The sequence below is a fragment of the Pongo pygmaeus genome, chromosome 10, assembly GCF_028885625.2.
Source record: "Pongo pygmaeus isolate AG05252 chromosome 10, NHGRI_mPonPyg2-v2.0_pri, whole genome shotgun sequence".
Classification (NCBI taxonomy): Eukaryota; Metazoa; Chordata; class Mammalia; order Primates; family Hominidae; genus Pongo; species Pongo pygmaeus.
In genome coordinates this window covers 56,757,846-56,777,736 of record NC_072383.2, presented here as the reverse complement: position 1 = coordinate 56,777,736, position 19,891 = coordinate 56,757,846, and the positions used below count along the sequence as shown (strand labels likewise).

General features: G+C 40.0%; 1 protein-coding gene across 4 annotated transcripts in view; it reads left to right on the top strand.

Moving 5' to 3' along the window:
- Positions 1–247: 247 nt before the first annotated feature.
- The window catches only part of LRIG3 (leucine rich repeats and immunoglobulin like domains 3), a 46,229-nt gene continuing 26,585 nt past the window's right edge, over positions 248–19,891 (top strand). The window contains exons 1-3 of one of the 4 annotated variants that reach the window (XM_054444342.2): positions 248–819; positions 6,492–6,563; positions 6,770–6,844. In XM_054444342.2, the coding sequence (XP_054300317.1) occupies positions 584–819; positions 6,492–6,563; positions 6,770–6,844 (383 nt within the window). In that variant the 5' untranslated portion in view covers positions 248–583. Of the gene's footprint in view, positions 820–1,203; positions 1,223–1,270; positions 1,397–5,302; positions 5,395–6,491; positions 6,564–6,769; positions 6,845–19,891 lie in introns of those variants that run through there. The other 3 variants (XM_063672850.1, XM_063672849.1, XM_054444343.2) reach the window with 3 other exon arrangements.

Here is a 19,891-nt window from a genome sequence, read left to right as displayed (position 1 = left end):
CCGAGAACTAGCCCAGTATTTGCTCACTCCCTTTTGCCTTTCAACTCCATTTGATATATGTTTCCCACGACGTAGTGGAGACTTCTGGCTGGAGAGGCTGGAAAATATAACTCTGAATTTCCTACAATCTCAGCTCCACTTTCTCCCGCGCGTAGGCCCCCGGCTGGAGCGGTGTTATTGTCACGTGGCCACGGGGACGCCCGCAGCCAGGCCGGCCAATGGACGCGCGTCGGCCTCTCCCCGCCCCGCCTTGCTACTCAGCCGCGCGGGGACTCGGCGCAGCGCCGCGGGGTGGAGGCGAAAAAGTTTCTTTTGCCGACAAGAAGGGGCTTCGGCGAGCCGACGCTGCTCAAGCTGCAACTCTGTTGCAGTTGGCAGTTCTTTTCAGTTTCCCTCCTGCTGTTTGGGGGCATGAAAGGGCTTCGCCGCCGGGAGTAAAAGAAGGAATTGACTCGGCAGCGCGAGGGAGGAGCGCGCACGCGACCGGGAGGGCGGGCGTGCACCCTCGGCTGGAAGTTTCTGCCGGGCCCCGAGCGCGCGCCGGCTGGGAGCTTCGGGCAGAGACCGAGGCCGCTGGACCGCGATGAGCGCGCCGAGCCTCCGTGCGCGCGCGGCGGGGTTGGGGCTGCTGCTGTGCGCGGTGCTGGGGCGCGCTGGCAGGTCAGACAGCGGCGGTCGCGGGGAACTCGGGCAGCCCTCTGGGGTAGCCGCCGAGCGCCCGTGCCCCACTACCTGCCGCTGCCTCGGGGACCTGCTGGACTGCAGTCGTAAGCGGCTAGCGCGTCTTCCCGAGCCACTCCCGTCCTGGGTCGCTCGGCTGTAAGTATTCTTCCCGCGGGGGGGAGGGGGGCCGGGCCGCTGGAGATTCGAGAAAACAGGAGCCGCCGAGGGCCTGGTTGCTTGGGGTTCGGCGTGCATTGCCTTTTTTTCCGGATAGCTCCTTCTGGCCCAGGCCTCGATCGGCGCTCCGTGGGCGTGGAAAAAGAACTGTCCGGGCCTCAGTTTCCCTCCCACGTGCTTTGCGGGTGGCGCAGGTGGGCTCTTGGCGCGTCCTAACTGGGTGCAGGTAGACCAGGGGTGGGGGCCAGTGACGACGCCAGAGGTCGGGGATGAAGTCCTGTGCCCTAAGCTAGCCAAGGGGTTCAAATGCTTGCTTCTGCCAGGCCCAGGGGAGATAAGTGGCAGCCTGCGCACATCAGGAGTTTGCAGTTCTCGCTGAGTTGTGAGTCTGGTTCAGTTTTAGTTTCTAGCTGCGTCAGACTCCTTTTCCTGTTCCCACCCAGTAATTGAAGTCAGGCTTTTCATTTGGGAAGCCCCCTCAACAGAATTCGGTCACTCTCCAAGTTATGGTGGACGTACTTTTGTTTTTCTCCCTCTGCTTTCACATTAGCAGACCGTAAGTTCTCACTCCTCAACCAGATTGTAAAGACTGGTCGGTAGCTATGGAAAGGGAAGAACTCGATTATCCAGAATCAAGGGCGTGATTTCTGTAGCTCCTCAGAACGCCCAGACGGTTTAGGGGAGAGCGCAGGGAGCTCTTAGGCAAGTTTTTGGATTTTAGCTGCGAAGTCTGAAAACCTGAAATCACTCCCAACTGCGTGAAGAACAAGGAAGAAAATGTAATTTAGTTGGAAATGCTGATCTTTTCCAAATGTCATCTCTTTTCTTCCTCAGTCCCAGTTTTAAAATTGGAGTGCTGTAAAAATTAAACAATCAAAACTTGTATTTTTTAAAGTAGTTCTGTTTAAAATAAATAAAAGTGCACTTCATACGTAATCTTATATTTTGACTTAGCAGAATTGCAATGAAAATTTTAAGTTTTTAAAACAATTCTGGTGAACTATTCCAATGCCCTAATGTGGTAGGAGGTTTGGTCAGGTGTTTAAGAATTTATATTTTAAAATTATTGTGCTAATCTAAATAACTTTTGTGAATGTAGAATTGTTGGCCATCAGAAAGTATATTCCTTGTCTTTTTAATAAGCCTTAGTTTAATAAAGTAGAATTAGTATTGGATTGATATTTAATTTCTTATCTTGGGACATTTTATTTAGTAGTTTTTATTGCAATTGGAAGAGGAGATAAGGTCTTTAACCCAAAGCAGGGAGACTTTCAATTAGTTGTGGCTAATTCTGTTCAATTGCCTCTTGTGGAGGTCATGCTGCCTTATTCATGAGTGAATGGCTCTATTGACAACATATGGAACTGAACATGTAAATGACTGGAGGTGAACACTTAGGAATAATAGAGGGATGAGAAAGAAAATGAATACAGTGCTTCCTGGAGTGTATTTAGATATGCTTAGATTATTCACGGCATCTAACTTGTGTTCGATAGTTTTTCGATGTCAAGTTGTCTATTGTGATCATGCTAGTGTGCAGTACTTTTTTTCTTTTTTCCTGGATTTAGATGTTTAGAAAAAAAATCTGTGTTGCCCTTGATTAGAAGTTGAGTTGAACCAAAAGGGGTTCGATACCTATTTAAACATTGTCTTAAAAGTAGCTGACCTAATTAGGATTTTGTTTTGCAGATAATTTGGTGGCACACTAAAAACAAATTAGAGTTTATTTGGTTAGCACAGTCTTTAATTACATTTCCGCCAGCAGTAAATTGTCTCAATACTAGCCCACATTCCTTAAATGTACGTGAAAATAAGTTCCACTTGTATAAATAAGCACTCAGTCTGTTGTCAGGAACCCTGCTGTGATCACTCATTGGACAGCTCTGTCATTCTTGTACTTCTGTGACTTTTAACCATCTTTGTAGGTGTCACCGAACCATGTGGTCTGGATTCTTTATTGTAAATATTTCTTTTGTTTGTACCTAAAGCTCTAGAGGTCTCCTCTTTCCACTTTTGAAAGGAGCAGAAAAACACGTGGAATTGAGTTTTACTTTCTCTGTTATTTGGTATTTTAGAATAGGTGGTCTAAAAAGCTACTAAAGTTTTTCATAATTAGAAAAATCGTCTTAAGGAGATGATTTCCGAGTTCAGATATAAATAGAAAAATGCATGTTTTTGTTCCCCATATCTTACCTTCCCTTTCCTTGGGTAATCAAAATAGTAGAAGTTTGTCTTTGGACTGGCTTATGAAAGCACTTTTCAGAAAAAGTTCAGTGTCTATCTTTTGTTTCATTTGTTGAATTTGCAAGTTTAAGAAAAATTACGTGTGTATGTATTTTTTCCACTTTATTTGGTTGTGATTTATTACTATAGGAGTCCCATGTGTGAAAAGTTAAATAGTTTGAGCTGTAAAATAATAATACTGTATCAGTACTCCTTTTAGAAAATAACCTCTAATGCTTTAATGAAAGTGGCTCTTAAAAGAGTAACTATGTGAGCGAGACTTTGTCTAAAAAAAAAACAACCCAGTAACTACGCCAAGCCTTGCTCACAACTGCCATTAAAGGCAAGCTAGAGTTTATGTCGAGAGTTTGCGCTTAAACAGTTCTCAACCTAAAGAGGAGTGCTTGTTAGAATGTTATTTAGCCCAGAGACGGAAAAGTTGCTAAATTGCCAATGAGAACTTCCAGTATTATTAAATTCTCACTGGCATTTCAGAATTATTTGTCTTATGTAGAAATGTTTGAGTTCTCAACAGGACCCAGGCGAAAGTCCCAAAGGTAGTTTCTGCTGGTGTGACTTCTTTAGTGTTGACCTGTTATAAATCTTCTGGTCCGGACCAGAGTTGGGGGTGGGGTGGGGGTAATAGTCCTTACGGTTTTCACAGCTGTTTTTCTATATTTTCCAGACTAAAACTTGAATATAGCAGGCTGATTTATGAGTCACTTTGGATCAGTGTCTTAAAACAGCTATAGCCTGGCTTTTTGTTTTTCAGCTTTCCAGATTTGTGCTGAATTAGCAGCTCTGCAGGCCCCAGTGGGATTGATTAAGAAGCTGTGCTGGATTTGCATTTAAAATTTGACTTGGAAGTCAGATTTCCAAGTGCTAAAAGGAAGAAAATGATAGCTTGAACCAAATGTTGCAAATTGATTATTTTCATATATATTTATTCAGTTGCTAATATTCAGGAAGAGAGAAGTCTGTCTAACCATATGGAAAGAGTTTGACTTTCAAGTTTTGGCCAGCTGAGCTCTGGGTACATAGTTAACACTTCCGTACCTTACTACCTTTCCCATTCATTAACCCCACTACAAAAAGTTTTTGTAAAAGTTCTGTGGGGAAGATGTTATTAATGGAACTCCAAACATGAAGAATCTGCCTTTCTTATTGAATGTTTTATGATCTGGGTTTAAGAAAACATCGACATTGTACAACTTGAATCTGTTTTTAATGGTCTAGCCATAAAAACAATGTAAGGAAGATTTAGGAAAATGTGACATCCCTTAACTGGAAAGTAATCATTTCTCAAATGTAAACTATATTAAATCTAAATTTAGGTGCACTAAAAGTTTCATAGCTGTAAGTATTTAGCAGTAAATGTCATTTAAGGGGTGTTTTTTTTCCTCCTACATATAATGTAGTTTTAATAGTACACAAAACTCAGGAATGGAAGTGTGTTGCAATAACTGAAATATTCAAAGTTTCAAGCTCCTGCTTCTGGATCAGAAATGAGGGGTCCCCAGCATGTGCACTGGTCTCTGAAGGGAGTTTCTTATTTTTTACAGGTCTTTTGTAGGAGGAATCTTATCCCATTACTAGTTGAAAAGAAGTTAAGCACTCCGTCTCATTTCTCTCACAGGATTGCCCTGTGAAATAATCCTTAAAATGAAGTTAGTGCTCAGTTTTAGTTTTTTTTTTTTATTTTTAATTAAAAAGAAAATCACCTGTGTTAAATATTAATGCCAGATTGCTTCCCCTTTCTTTTTAAGACCTGAAACAATAAGGGATGCAGTTTTACGCTGGCTCAATGCTCTTCAGTTAAGTGGGTCCAAATGAGACTTTCTGTTGACTCAGGCTACCTCCCAGGTGAAAGACTCTTTTCCTTGGTTGTTTTTTAAACCATGTGGGAAATCTGTGACTGTCTGGGGTGCTAAAAGCACACAGGTTTTGTTTGAATCCTAACGTGAGTTGTTGGGCTCACGGTTTCCTTGATGAACTCCAGATGGACTTGAGCTGGGCTGTGAGGGAAAGTGTCTGGCTCCAGCCAGCGTGGTGAGCATGCACAGCAGTGGTTGTAATTGCAGGATTTTTATAGTTTAAAGACTGTGCCAGATTTTTTTCATGTTATAACTCTACCAGAACAAATCTACTCATGTCTGTCACTGTCTGGTAGGTCTTTGGGCAAACATATTTCAAATAAAACCTTGCAGTTTTTTTTTTTTTAGGTGAAAAAGAGAATCCAGGTTTATTCTCAAAACAAAAACTCAAAGACTGAAAGGATCTCTGATTTCTAATTGTTAACTAAACACTGAGTAACACTGTGCTTCTCTGGAGGTGATTTCTCTTTATTTATTTTTTAGGAGGGGTGTACTTATGCATATAACAAATAATTCATGCTTTTCTCCAATCAACTTTGGTTATTTAAAAATCTCCGTTTTAAACACTGAAAAGATTAGTATGGGTTGGATAACCCTTTCAGTGGGAAGCTTCAAGCCATACTATTTGTTATCCCGGTTTTTCATCACTCTGGAACCATTTCATTTTTATTACACTATTTTGAAGGCACATAGTCAATGTATTAACACATATGGGGAGTATAACCAAGAGTAGTTGCTGGAATTTGTTCCATATTTTGAATCTTAAATGAGATGACTTTCTAGCCTAGAGTATTGTATATGTATGAGTTTGTTATTGTTTTTAATAGTAATGATGTTCTATGGAAATTGTTACTAAGTTAAATTGAGTTATTGGGTAAGAAGCACATTAATGATTGAAATCTGTTCACAAGTTTTTGTGCAATCTGCTGAACTTTGTTAGATGGCGATGTGGTTTAAATTATATATTACCAGATATTGAGATTTGGGGAATTTAAGAAAGCAGAGAGTTCAGATTGTTTTCTACCCTCTCAACACTCACACACAAAATAATACTTTAAATGATTTGGTGCTTTAACGCAGAGAAACAAATATGTATGCAAAGCAATTTCTGTTTTCCTTGATTGCAATAAGGACATTGATGCTTAAATGTATGACAATAAAAAGATTTCTGTAGAGGCTTTAGTTTCAGCAACCTGCCTAATTAGCTCCTTTTCATAAACCATGATGTCATCATATCAGGTTGGGAGTGGGGAGATGGGAGGGTGAAGCAGACCTGCCAGTTCACAAAAGATCTGTTCACCATGTGCCAAAAAACATCTCTTAAAATGTTTGTGGGCTTAAAGTATTTGAATCTGCCAGTCTCCTTAAACTAATTTTGTCCTTGGAGCTTGTATTTTTGAGTTTGGCATTTTGGTTGCCATCTAGTTTGTGGACAGAATAGATCAATTATTTCTCCTGCTCCCACTAGTGTTCATAGAGATACTTCATAAGCCCAGTTAGCACTATTAGTGATTTTTAGAAATGACTTATAATTTTATTTTTGTTTTCTTATAGGGACTTAAGTCACAACAGATTATCTTTCATCAAGGCAAGTTCCATGAGCCACCTTCAAAGCCTTCGAGAAGTGTGAGTCTTCGTTATTTTGTGTTTAAGGTTTGAGTAAAATACATTACCCCTTATGCTATTTAACTGTAAGGAATACTTGGATTATAGTAAGTTATTCAAAACTTTTAACTTGGGAGGTATCTTGAAATAATATGTAAAGTTTTCACCTCTGTGAATTACAGATTACCTAATCAGCTTTTCTTTTTCTTTTTTTTTGGCATTTGTAGGAAACTGAACAACAATGAATTGGAGACCATTCCAAATCTGGGACCAGTCTCGGCAAATATTACACTTCTCTCCTTGTAAGTGAATATCAGCAGAATTCCTCATGTATGTTTGCAGGAACCTTGAGTGGGAGTTCCATAGGGACTAGCATAGAGATCTTAGAAGAAAAAATGGAATATTTTCTTCAGGGCATAGTACAGATATGCTCTTTAAATTGGTTAACTTGTTTTCTAGCCTCTAACTCTGTCACCGCTAAATTTCATGTATTCTTATAACAACACACTTTACACTTTGCTGTTGTTGCTGAACTGGTCTTCGAGATTCAAAGGGGCCAGCTTTACACCATAGAAATGTGTATTTTATCATATTCTATAGACTAGGACTTTAATTCTGGTATTATTCAATGGTTGGCATGGGGATCTGTGGGTTACATATTACGTAGTTCCTAGTGGAGAATGATCAGAGTTCCTTTGTGAGGAGAAACTGGAGTTGAGAATAAGCCATTGGAGTATCCTCTTTTAAGTGTGGTACCTGCAGTGGAAATCAGAGTTCAGAGACATCAACTCAAAAAAAGTAAATATGTGACTGAAGACAGAAATAACTTTGCAGGTTGTTTTGCAAATATGAGTTTTCAAATACAATTAAGGTTGTACCAAGTTTTCTGTATTTTTAGTGTAGGTAACGTTGTATATACACGCACTGACGTAGGTTTTGGAATAATTTTGACTTTCAGCATTTAAAGGTAGCATTTAGAATTCCTGTGGTTTAATTTCTAAAATCTAATTAGCTTACCACCTTAATCTTAAATAATTTAAAAATATAGTTAAGCTACTGATGTTAAAAAATGTTTTTCTTTAAGCAACTTAAGGAAAAAACCACCATTGTTAGTTGCTTCTGAGAGAGGTGTTGGGAGGGTTGAAATTATACAGTAAATTTCAGGAAAGCTGTTCAATTAATAGAGTGATCACTACCCAATTGCTTACATCTGGTGATTTATAGCGGTTTGTTTTTACTGAGGGCCCAGGTCAGCTAAGTCACTGGTGCAGCCGCTGTGTCTGCTTTCCTCTGTTTGAATAAGAGCTAAGTGACATTTGATACTGATGTGGTTTTTCCAAAGATCAGAAACAGAAAGGAATGAAAGAAAAAGCAGTTGGTATTTGACAAATAAACACTGTATTTAAAAAACATTTTTATGCTAGCATAAATACCTTTTTTCTTTGTCTTTTACAATTGCTTAAAATTTTCGAATCTAAATGGAGTGCTGGTTTTGGTATCGTAAACATCTGCAGCTATTCTTGTTTGACCAAGGTGGCCTTTTTAAATTCCACTTTGCTCTTGCTGTCCTCACACTGCATATTGGCAGATTCTGTCAGTATGTTTAAGAGAGCTTGAGGGTCATGGCATACTTCATGGCTGAGAGGATCTGCAGTGCAGTTTTGTAATCTGGGCGGAGTGGGGAAAGCAGTCTACTCTTTGGCATGGTATAGCGTTGAGAGCATTAAGAACTTGTGAGGAAGTTAGAAAATTATAAGTAACCTAGTGTTTTACACTTTTTTTTTTTTTTGAGACAGAGTCTTGCTCTGTCGCCCAGGCTGGAGTGCAGTGGCACGATCTCAGCTCACTGCAAGCTCTGCCTCCCGGGTTCACACCATTCTCCTGCCTCAGCCTCCCAAGTAGCTGGGACTACAGGCATCCGCCACTACGCCTGGCTAGTTTTTTGTATTTTTAGCAGAGACGGGGTTTCACCGTGTTAGCCAGGATGGTCTCGATCTCCTGACCTCGTAATCATCCCGCTTCGGCCTCCCAAAGTGTTGGGATTACAGGTGTGAGCCACTGCGCCCAGCCCCTAGTGTTTTACACTTTAAAGTTATAACTTATAATTAGAAAGCTAGAATGATCTCTCAAAAGTTAGAAATTTGTGCTCCTTTAAAATTTGTCCTCTTCTCCATATTGTTTTTGTGTTTCACTTTAGCAAGTGCTGGGTGTGAAATCACCCTGAATAATTTCACTTTCTTTCTCCTTAATGTGTTACAGTACCTCTGGCTAGTGATTGTTTTGTTCATCTCACATAATGATACATCCAATGTGTTACCTAGATTACATAGACTCTGCGAAGAGTAATTTATATCATGGGCCTGATAATTCAATGTGGAGAGTAAAAACTTCTTTTTATACCTATGAAATATCTTGAAAAATTTACCTCTCTGGTTCTTTTCATCTACGAATGTTTTGTTTCCTCCTGCAGGCTTGATTGCATATTGTAATATGCAATCATTGTTTCTCAAGCACTTTTAATTTGTGTTGTGTAGAGTAAAACATTTTCTTTTATATAGAAACACTTGAAAATAAAGCTAAAAATGAGTTCTGAAATACTTTTCTGAGATTAAAAAAAAAAAAATCTGTTAAGTTATATAACATGACACAGATTGAAAACTTGCTGTAGCACCACAATTAAATCTCATACCTTTCAAAGTAGTTTTTAGAATGATTTGACTTTCATATTAAGAGTTTTTTGTGGTTGTTTTTTGTTTGTATCTTTTACATTTTGCAGAGGAAAACATTTTTATGAGTTATGTGCACAGGTTAAATAGTTTGAAAGCTTGTGTGTAAAGAAAATGAGTAATTAGTTGAAGTCTTAACCATAGGATTTAATATTACTGCTCCATACTCTTTCTACTCTGTGCCATGAAGACCCCCCACAGATGGAGGGGCTGCATGCAGAGAGGACTGTCCTGGTGAGACTTTTGTCTTCTCATAGCTATAGGAGCCAGGAGCTGATAATTAGATCAAAGAGTACCGCATGTCCAGAGACGAATTCAGTTAGGGACCTGTTCTCATAATATCAGGGAATCTGGGATGATAGGAATCTGGGATAATCTTCCCACTAACAAAGCTCATCTCTAACCTTTTTAGGAATCTTTTAGCATGCACAAGGCCTGAATAGACATGCTGTCCTTTGAATTCCACACACAACTAGCTCAGAAGTCAACCAATGTGCTAGGTGCAAGGCATGATTTGTATGTTTTTTAAATTTTTCTCTCACAATATCCTAGCTATTGCAGGATGGCATATTTTAAAAGAAGTGGAATAGTCTTCGGAATGAACATACCTTACAGTAAAACTCTACTGACCTGGCTTACATAAGGGAGTTGATTTTTCTGAATGTACGAACTCTAGCTTTGCATGGTGTGGAATGACCTGCTCGAGCATTGGACATGATTGAAACCTGTGCCTTGGGTTAGGGAAGTTTGAATCTGCGAGTTCTACAGCATTGTAGTTAAACAAAAGAGCCTTGTTGGTTATTAAATAGAGCTAGTTGGGTCTTAGTCTTGATGCTAATGGTTTATATAGTGTTACCCAGCATGCAGATGCTTGCCTGTTGTCCTAGAGTTGAAGAATGTTAGGTCGGTGACTGTCAAAGAGGCACCTAGGGGACTTGATTTTTTTTGTTTTTGTTTTTGTTTTTTTTTGAGATGGAGTCTCACTGTGTCGCCCAGGCTGGAGTGCAGTGGCGCAATCTCAGCTCACTGCAAGCTCTGCCGCCCAGGTTCACGCCATTCTCTTGCCTCAGCCTCCCCAGCAGCTAGGACTACAGGTGCATGCCGCCACGCCCAGTTAATTTTTGTATTTTTAGCAGAGATGGGGTTTCACCGTGTTAGTCAGGATGGTCTCGATCTCCTGACCTCGTGATCCGCCCTCCTCAGCCTCCCAGAGTGCTGGGATTAAAGGCGTGAGCCACCGCGCCCTGCCAGGGTACTTGTTAGATTATCAGACACTATCCCTAGAGATTCTAAATTAGTAGATTTGGGTGGGGCCCAGGAGTATCCATTTTAACATATGCAATATTCTAATCAGATATTGCATAAATATTTCTAGAATTACTGATAAAGGTCATATCATAATCAAGTAAGCCTTTTCTCTTTATTTCTTATCTCAAAAGTAAAGCATTTCTTAGTCCATCTTGTCTTTATAGCCTGTCATCTTCCCAGAGGTGACATTGTCATCATTCCAGAGAGGTTATTATATATATTGATTACCTTTGCTGGTAGGACACCAAAACATGTACTCTACCAATGGAAAGCCATTGAAGAGATGTAAAGCAGAATGACATGATCAGATCTGCTATTTGAAAATGTCATACTGTCTTTAGTGTGGCAAATGACCTGGAGGTGGCAGGAGGATGGTTTAGAGGGGCAGATAATTAAACCACATGATGGTTGAGAAGCCATGGTGGCCTGTTCTCTAGTGAAGTCACGTCAGTAGAACAGTGATTAAAAGTAAAGCTCAAGTCAGGTGGCCTGGAATTAACTTCTGGCTCCACCCTTTGCCAGATTTGTAACCTTGGGCAACTTACTGACTGACTGTGTTTCGTCGTCTCTAAAATGAGAATAATGCTGGTGTCTATCTCATAGAGTGATTGTGAAGATACAGGGAATACAGGTAAAGCTGTCTTGCATGTACTGAGTGCTCAGTGAATGTGAACTGTGATAAGGATGATGATTCATTCAACTACAATGTTCTGAGTATCTACTATGTACCAAGCCCTCCTTTAAGTGCTAGGACACCCAGTGAAAAAGCACACAAACTCCCTCTTATCCTGACACCTGAGGCTTCCATTCTAGTGAGGAGAGAAGAATAAATGAAGAAAAGAAAAGATAACATCAGTTCATGATCAATGCTATGAAGGGAAAGAAAGAATGAAGGGATTAGAGAGCTCTGGCAATTGTTCTTTAATGTAGTCAGGAAAGGCACATATTTACCAAATCCTACTATGTTCTGGGTACTGTTCTAAGGTTAGGATTCAGAAAGCAGACAGGAATCCCTGCCCTCTATAGCTGACCTGCTTATGGAAGGAGAAACACAAAAAATAAATAAGAGATGTGATCAGAAGGGGATTAAGTGCTGGAGAGAAGCAGCAGGGAAGAGGTGTCAGAAGCATGTGGCCAAAGAGGGGTTTTACAGTTTTAAATGGGGATGTAGAGAAAGGCTTGCCAGGAGGAAGATACTTGAATCAGGGACTGAAAGTGAGGGAGGGAGTTGTGTGTGTTTCTGGGGACATTGAGTCATCTCTGCTGAGCCTGCCCTGCCACATTCAGGCCCATCTTACCTTGTATATCCAACTTACACAGTAATTAAATAATTTTGTTTATATTTTTCTCCTCTGCTGTATTTTGAGGCCTCTGTAGCTAACTCTTCTTTTCCCCAGCACTTAATGCAGGTATATGGCATAAGTTAGTGCTTAATTAATGTATGAATTACATTATCTATGAATGTATGAATTAAAGAATATTCATGGAATAACCACATGCTGCTGCACTTAGCATAATTCAGACAGATCTCCTTCTATACACTTAGTTTAAACCAGTGGCTAAAGATTTACAGTAGCAACAGCATACCTATGTTTTACGTAACTTGTGTTCAACTATGCACGCTTGAGAAAATAATAATAATTCTGACAATAGCAGCAGTAATTAAAAGGAAAAAAAGAACAAGAGAAGTCACTTAACACAAGGATTCAGCTGACCACCGTAGCTAGTGAGTGCATGCCCTGGAGTATGTATGAGGGAAATAAAAGCCCCCTTTCCCATATGCCTTTCTAAGCATGAATATCTCAGCCCACTGAGGGTGACTTTGGTGTTCAGCATACAGCTTTTTCACAGCCCCCGTGCCCTTCACATTTCTGAACTACACTTGATCTTAGCCAAAAGGCCGAGAAGCGATCACATTTCTGAACTACTTAAACAGGCCCTGAACCAAAAATTTGAAATGCACAACAATGACAAAACCCTCCTCTTTCCACATCGATCTCTTCCCACACTGAAGGAAAACTGCCCATGTTAGATTCATTGAGAGGGGGGAAGACTGTCTACATAAAGTACCTTGCTGGTGTCATAAGAGATCTTCAAGGGTGTGTTGATGATATGTGGTTTTCCGCCATCTGCTGGCTTGGAACCTAATGCCGCGAGATGTGGTTCCATCACATCATGCATCCTTCTGTATTGGAGATGCTTTGGGGGTGCAGGAAAGTAGGACAGTCATGCCCATTTCTATGCTACAGAGATCAATACTGGGTGGTAGGGAATATTGGCAATTTGTGTGTCATTAACTATCGTTATTGTAGAATCCCAAGGATGGCAATTTTTCTTTTCCAGTTTTGAAGCTTCCACAAGCACAGCATGTGTAGTCTCTAATGACATGGTCACACATCTCCTTCCAGGGTCCAACTTTTATCTTAGCGAGCTCTCAATCCCCTCAGCCCACTACAGTCTCAGACACACAGAAGGTGCTCACTAAGAATCAAGTAGACAAGAGAAATCACGGGCCCTTGTGCGATAGAAGAGAGCCCTGAGCTGGGAATTGGACTCACAGATGCACAGGTTTTCGTCTCGTCTCACACTACTAACCTTATCTGACCTTAGACAGACTTAATTAACTTTTCTTTGTTTATCTGTGAAAACAGTCTAAGATGTCTGCCCATCTCTCTCCTGGGGTTCCGGTAAAGGATCAAATGGCATAATGTACATGAAAGAGTTCTGAAAGTGTGAGCGCCAGCAGCTGCTGCTTTTGCATTGTGGTGGGCTTGGCAGAGGAGCAGAGACTGGAGGCAGTGGGCCAAAGTGGATTCTTGAATGGGAGGATCACAGGAGGAATGCAGGATTTAGAAACATTATCCTGGCAGCAAGAGATGAGGGAAGGAAAAACCATTTTGCATTGGGGGTGAATTTTCAGGAAAACTTCTCTCTTCATAGTTCCTAATAATTTTGGTGGGTACTCAATTATAAATAACAACAATATTTGTAGCCTGGGGGCTTGTGTAGCTATAAGGTGAATTTCAAGCTCTTCAGAATGCCCAGCAACAATGCCTACTGTGTGCTAAGTGCTAGGGAACAAGGAAAAATAGGATTTGGCCCCCACTTTCAAGGTGCTCTGAACAAGAGAGAAGACAGACAGTAAAGACATAGCACACGTCGAGTGTGCCTGGGACAGTGGAAGATGCCTGGGCATGTACCAGCACATAGGTTTCAGGATGTGTGGAGCGTGAGGGGAAGTGAGTTGGAGAAGGAAGGAAACTTGTGTGAGTTTGTAGGGATCAGCTCAGGAAGCTTCTTCCATGCTTAGGTGGTTTGCATGTTTGGGGAGTCTTCATTGAAGACTTTTTTTTTTTTTTTTTTTTTAAAGCAGGGGAATAAAATGACTACAGTTAAGCAAAGAATCTACTTTTTCTCCTTTTGTTTGATAGTACTAAAGGCCATTCATTTTCATTCATTAAAGTCATTTAATTTTCAAAATCAAGTGGATAAAAACAAATAAATGTGGCTTTGATAATAATTTTGACTTGCCAAATGCCTTTTATCCATTGACCCCTGAAGCTGTTCAGTGTTGTGAGCCCTACTATGTGTTAGGGCCACATCTCTTTTTCTCACAAAGGGAAACTGGCCACGAGGTGGGAGTCATAGGAGCGATAGCTTATGAATGATGAATAGGGTAGAGTTGGCCGTAGTGATCACAAATAAGATCTGCAATATTCTGCTATTTATATACTGAACCCAGCACCATATTAAGTGAGAATTTCATTCATAAGCATGCATTTCTCATTACATTTCAAAAATCAGACCATTAAAAAAACAAGTTTGGGAAACATTTGAGAGACTGTTGCTTGAGTACATAGCACAGAGTTTATTTAATTCATCAAACTCAACTTACAACTTTAAAGTGGTATTGATATTTTAATATGCTCTGAATTCAGAGGTAAAGTTGCAGAGGGAAGGCAAGCATTAAATGTTTTTTTAAGTGAGGGTATCTCTTAGTAACATGCAGTAGAGCTCAAATAGTTGCTACCTTTTTTAAAAAAAGGGAACTTTTATAACTCAGTATTTGAAAAGTGGTCATCAGTTTTTCATATTAATTATGGAAGTTGAGGAGCAGCTTTAGCCACAATTAGAACTTAAGTTTCTGGGGAAATTGGAGAGTTTTGTTTTTATTAAGTGGACAGAAACTATATCCCATCTTTATACTCTGATCTGAGTATAGAGAAGCCCATGGAATTTGACCGTCTTTACTGCCAAATTTATCTAGAACGTGTGCTGTCCTGATGCAGATGAATGGGCTGTTTGCTTCACATGTAAAGGACATCATTTTATTAGAGGTTGTCCTAGTCCATTTTCTGTGCTTATAACAATACCTGAAACCTATGCAGAAAGCTATACAGAATACCTATAGCATCTTTAATTTATGAAGAAAAGGAATTTATTTCTTATTGTGGAGGCTCAGAAGTCCAAGGTTGATGGGCCTCATTTGGTGAACCTTTTTGCTGGTGGGGACTCTGCAGAATCCCTAAGCCGGTGTAGGGCATCTTGTGTCAAGGGGGCCTGAGCACGATAGCTCAGGTGTCTCTTCCTCTTATAAAGCTACCAGTCTCACTCCCATGATAGCTCATTAATCTATTAAACCATTAATTCGTCAATAGACTAATCCATTCACGAGGGTAGAGCCCTCATGATGCAGTCACCTCTTAAAGGGCCTATCAGTACGACCACATTGAACATTACATTTCAATGTGAGTTTTGGAGAGGATACATGTTAAAACCACAGCAGGGGACTGCAACCTTTACCAGTACATACAAACCAGATATTACATTTAATGGAAATAAACTTATGAAGCTCAAGTCTTACAAAATAAACACATAAACGTCTTAATATGATAAGTTGTAATCTTTTATTGGATTTTAAATGTTTATAGATGACTTACACATAAAAGAGAGTTTACTATACACAGAGCTGTATTTGTGACAAACACTGTAAGTTTATCTTCACATTTAAATATAAACTGGCCCCCAGAATTCAAGGTTGCTAGGTTTTTGAATTCTCAATTTAAAATGACTGTATTTGACACATAAATTTGTAATTGCTGCATGGCTCCTTAAACCCTTCAACAGTTCCCATTGCTCTTAGGTGAAGAAAAAAATCCTTCTCAAGACATACAATGCTCTGCATGATCTGCATCCTGTTGGCCCATTGAGCAGTCTCTGGAGTCACTCCTCAGTTCTCCAGATGTGCCAGGTTGTTCCAGCCCTGGGTTCTTTTGCATACGTATTTCCCACTGCCTAGAATACTCCCCCTGCCTGCACTGTTTAAATCAGACTCTTAGGTTTCCCCTTATACATTTTTATATTTTCTTTATTATAATGTCTACTTTATCATCATATAAGTAATTGTATTTTTTACTCATCTATTTGTTATTCTTTTAAAAGTTTCCCCCACCAAAGTGAAATTTTACAGCAGCCGAGATCATGTCTGTTATTTTCCCCATTGCAACCCTGGCATGTAGCACAGTGCCTGGCCCATGGTGGATGCTCAGTACATGTGTGTTGGATGAATGAATGGATGGCTTAGTCCAGATTAATATATGTGGGTAACTTTTCTGTTCCTGTGTCTCCATTGTTTTCCTTAATAAGACTTGGTTTTTCCAAGGTAATGACAATTTTAGATTTGACAATGACCCATTTTGGGCAACCTTTTTGTGGTGTTTCTTGAAGCCCGTAAAATTCATTTCCACCTGCGTGACTTGACTTTTCAGTATAGCTTGCCACAAAAACTCTTGTATTACCGATATTTATCCTGAACCCACACCATTCCGTCATGCCCTCTCTCACCTTCATTCTATTAATAGCCATTTCAGTTGGTGCTTTAAAGTATCAGGTACAACTTCTACCAAGAGACTTCTCTGTGCCAAAAGGAGACTTGTTCTACCAAGAGAGACAAGACGATAAAGCTACAGCCAGTTTCTTTTCATGATTGGGATGGCAAGATTCAACATGTGTCTCTGTCCTGGCCTAGTTGTTTTTCCCCCTTCTCTTCCTTATTTTGGTTTCTCAGTTGCCTTCTATAGGGCAGAGGTTCAGGGCCCTCGTTTGATAGAGACCAAAGCAGTGAAACAGAGCTCTAGCAGTACCACCTCCTCTCTCTTTGGCTGAAAGTTGCTTAAGTACTAAATTTAAAACATGAAAGAAAAGGCAATTATAAATATAAACACCTCCTTTCTAATGCTTAAAATCACCTGCCCACTGTCTCCCTGTCTCTCATATAGCTTTATTGAGCAGATAGAGCAGTCTCTAGAGTGAGGTGGAAGGCAAAATGAAATATTAAGGTAACATTCATGCTGCAGGTACCATACAGTGTAGGATAAACATAGTAGACATTCTTCGACTGTCATTTTTAGTGTGCATGAGCAATTTTAACCATTTTTAAAATAAGAAATTATGAAATAGAATCAAAATGAGCATTTAAAAAAAATTTTTTTTTTTAAGAATAAGATGCTTTTGAATTGAGTCACGTTGCTTTGTGATCCCACACAAAGTATCGACCTAGGATAGAGGACAGTACTCTTCAAAGATGACTGGATGTTTACAGACTCAGGGAAGTAGTCAATTAATTGTATAAATCTCTCTTTTTCTTATTCTCCTCTTGCCTTTCCTGTCTTAATTTCCTCAGTACAGTTGCCATGTAAATTTCAAAGAAAAAGTGAAAGGAGTTAGGAACAGGTTGCTATATTATATTATATAACTGGTTATAACCCATTTGTTGATAGTTTAGTGTGTTGTTGCATAATTCTAGTAACTTGGAATCAGAAGAGACATTTTTCTCTATAGAGAAATCCCTGGAAGGGTGGTTGTCTGACTGCCCTCTCTTTAATCACTTCTAAGAATGAAAGCTCATTCTTGGTGAGCAGCCTTTCCGTAGTGACTAATTCTAATTGCTAGGTCTTTTTATACGTTAAGCAGAGGTCTACCCTTCAGCAGCTTCTACCTATTATCGTAGTTCTGTGCGCTGGAGATAGCAATTCTTTTTTCTGCATAGTTCTTGTAAGTCTTAAAATAAGAGATTTTCTTAAAGCATTCCCTTCTCCTGGGTCAAATTCTCATTCCCATTTCTTGTATGACATGGCGTATAGACAAGTGCTGTCCAATGGCACTTTCTGCAGTGATGGAAATGTTCTGTATCTGTGCTCTACCCGGTGGTAGCCACTAGACACATGAATATTGAACACTTAAAATGTGGCTAGTGTGACCTAGGAATTGAATTTTCAGTGTAAATTTAAATAGCCACTCATAACTAGTGGCTGTTATACTAGAAAATGCAAGTCTAGAGCCTTAAAGTCTGCTCCATCACACACCTGTCTGGCATGACAGTATAAACACAATGGCCAGAACAAGGTAACTGAGATGTGGTCTGACTTATACAGAATATGGTGGGGTCATCTGTCAACCAGAATACCAGACATTAATGAAGTTTAAGATTATATTAGCATTTTAAGTACCGTGTTGTATTATTGGCTCATACTGAGTTTGTGGTCAGCTGTTATTAGTAAGCTTGTTGTCACTTTTCATAAGAATTGCTTTTACATAGGCCTTGTAAAAATGCTTGATTAAAATTCCAAAACACTGCCTTATCCCAGCTCAATTCTCATCTTGCTTTTTGAGCATATTTTATATGCTTTATAGAACCTATAAAGATGGGAGTGCAGAGTAGAACTGAAAACAGGATTGGTTAAAATTTTTGTATAGGAAGATAAAAGTAATCAGACCTCCAGGTTTCGCCTCCAAAACTCAGCCCAGTAACTACTTTTCCCATGACACAGAGGTCTGGAAATTTAATTTTGGGAGACCTTAAATAGAAAGTATCTGGGATTCAGGACAGAGGCCCAGCTGTGAAGGGGTAATGATTGAGGGGGGCAACATCTTCTGAAATCAGGAAAATTAAGTCAAATATGAATACTGAAGGCAACACCCCCAGCCCTCAGTTTATTTCGTGTTAGCCTTCCCAGATGGTAGCATCCAAGCTGTACTCACCAGACTGGAGATTGGAGAATTTGAAAGAAGATTCACAGAAACTGACATGTGGCTATTTCGTCCTAAAATAGGTCCCTCTTTCAGCTGTGCTGGCACTCACCATTCAACAAGCCCATACCACACACAGCCCTCAGGAGGCTTTTAGTGCTGCTTTTTATTAAGTATGAATGAGTAGCCAGTGATCATCAGACTTTTGAAGACGGTTCTAACAATGAAGTCAGAGTTTGAAACAAATGAGAAATGAGAATCAGAGATAAATGGAAGGAGAAAGGAACATCAAAACAAATTTAATATCTTTGGAGAGAAAAGAAAAGGTACTATGTCCACAAAATCAGAAAAACATGGTGAAATAAAAACAGTAAAAGGAATATTCAGAAAAGTTAAAAATACGGTACCAGACACTTTAAAAAGGTAATAAAAATGTTGGGAGAAAGTTGAAAAACTCAGAAAAAAGAACCAAAAAACAAAGGGATGGAAATCATGGGAGGAAAAAATAAGAAAATAGGAAGATGAACTAAAAAGTCTAACACTTATCTAATTGGAATTTCACAAAGAGACATCAGTAGAAATGGAAAGGAGAAAACTATGAAAGTTAAAAAATTTTGAATTTCCTGCAAGTGAGACATACGTATTTCTAGATTGAAAGGACCTACTGAGTTACGTCTCAATGAAAACAAGGCAAAGATGGTCCTATGAGGACTGCACATCACCATCACCTGGGAACTTGGTAGAAATGCAGCTTCCTTGGTCCCCACCCACACCCAGAGAAAAAGAAGCCCTGAAGGTGTGGGCTTAACAATCTGGTCTTCCAGAAGCCCCTGCCCACCAATTCTGATGTGTGTTAAAGTTGACAAAACACTGGTGCAGAGAGTCAGAATGGCCTCTGGCTCCCCAAGCTGGCATGATCCATGAGCAGTGTCTTCAAAATCCTAGGAGAGGCTGGGCATGGTGGCTCCCGCCTGTAATCCCAGCACTTTGGGAGGCTGAGGCAGGCGGATCATGAGGTCAGGAGATCGAGACCATCCTGGCCAACATGGTGAAACCCCATCTCTACTAAAAATACAAAAATTAGCTGGGCGTGGTGGCGTGTGCCTGTAATCTCAGCTACTCAGGAGGCTGAGGCTGGAGAATTGCTTGAACCAGGGAGTTGGAGGTTGCAGTGAGCTGAGATCGTGCCACTGCAGTCCAGCCTGGCAACAGAGCCAGACTCCGTCTCAAGGAAAAGATAAAAGGGAGAAAAGGATTAATAACCTAAACTATATACACCCAAATTGT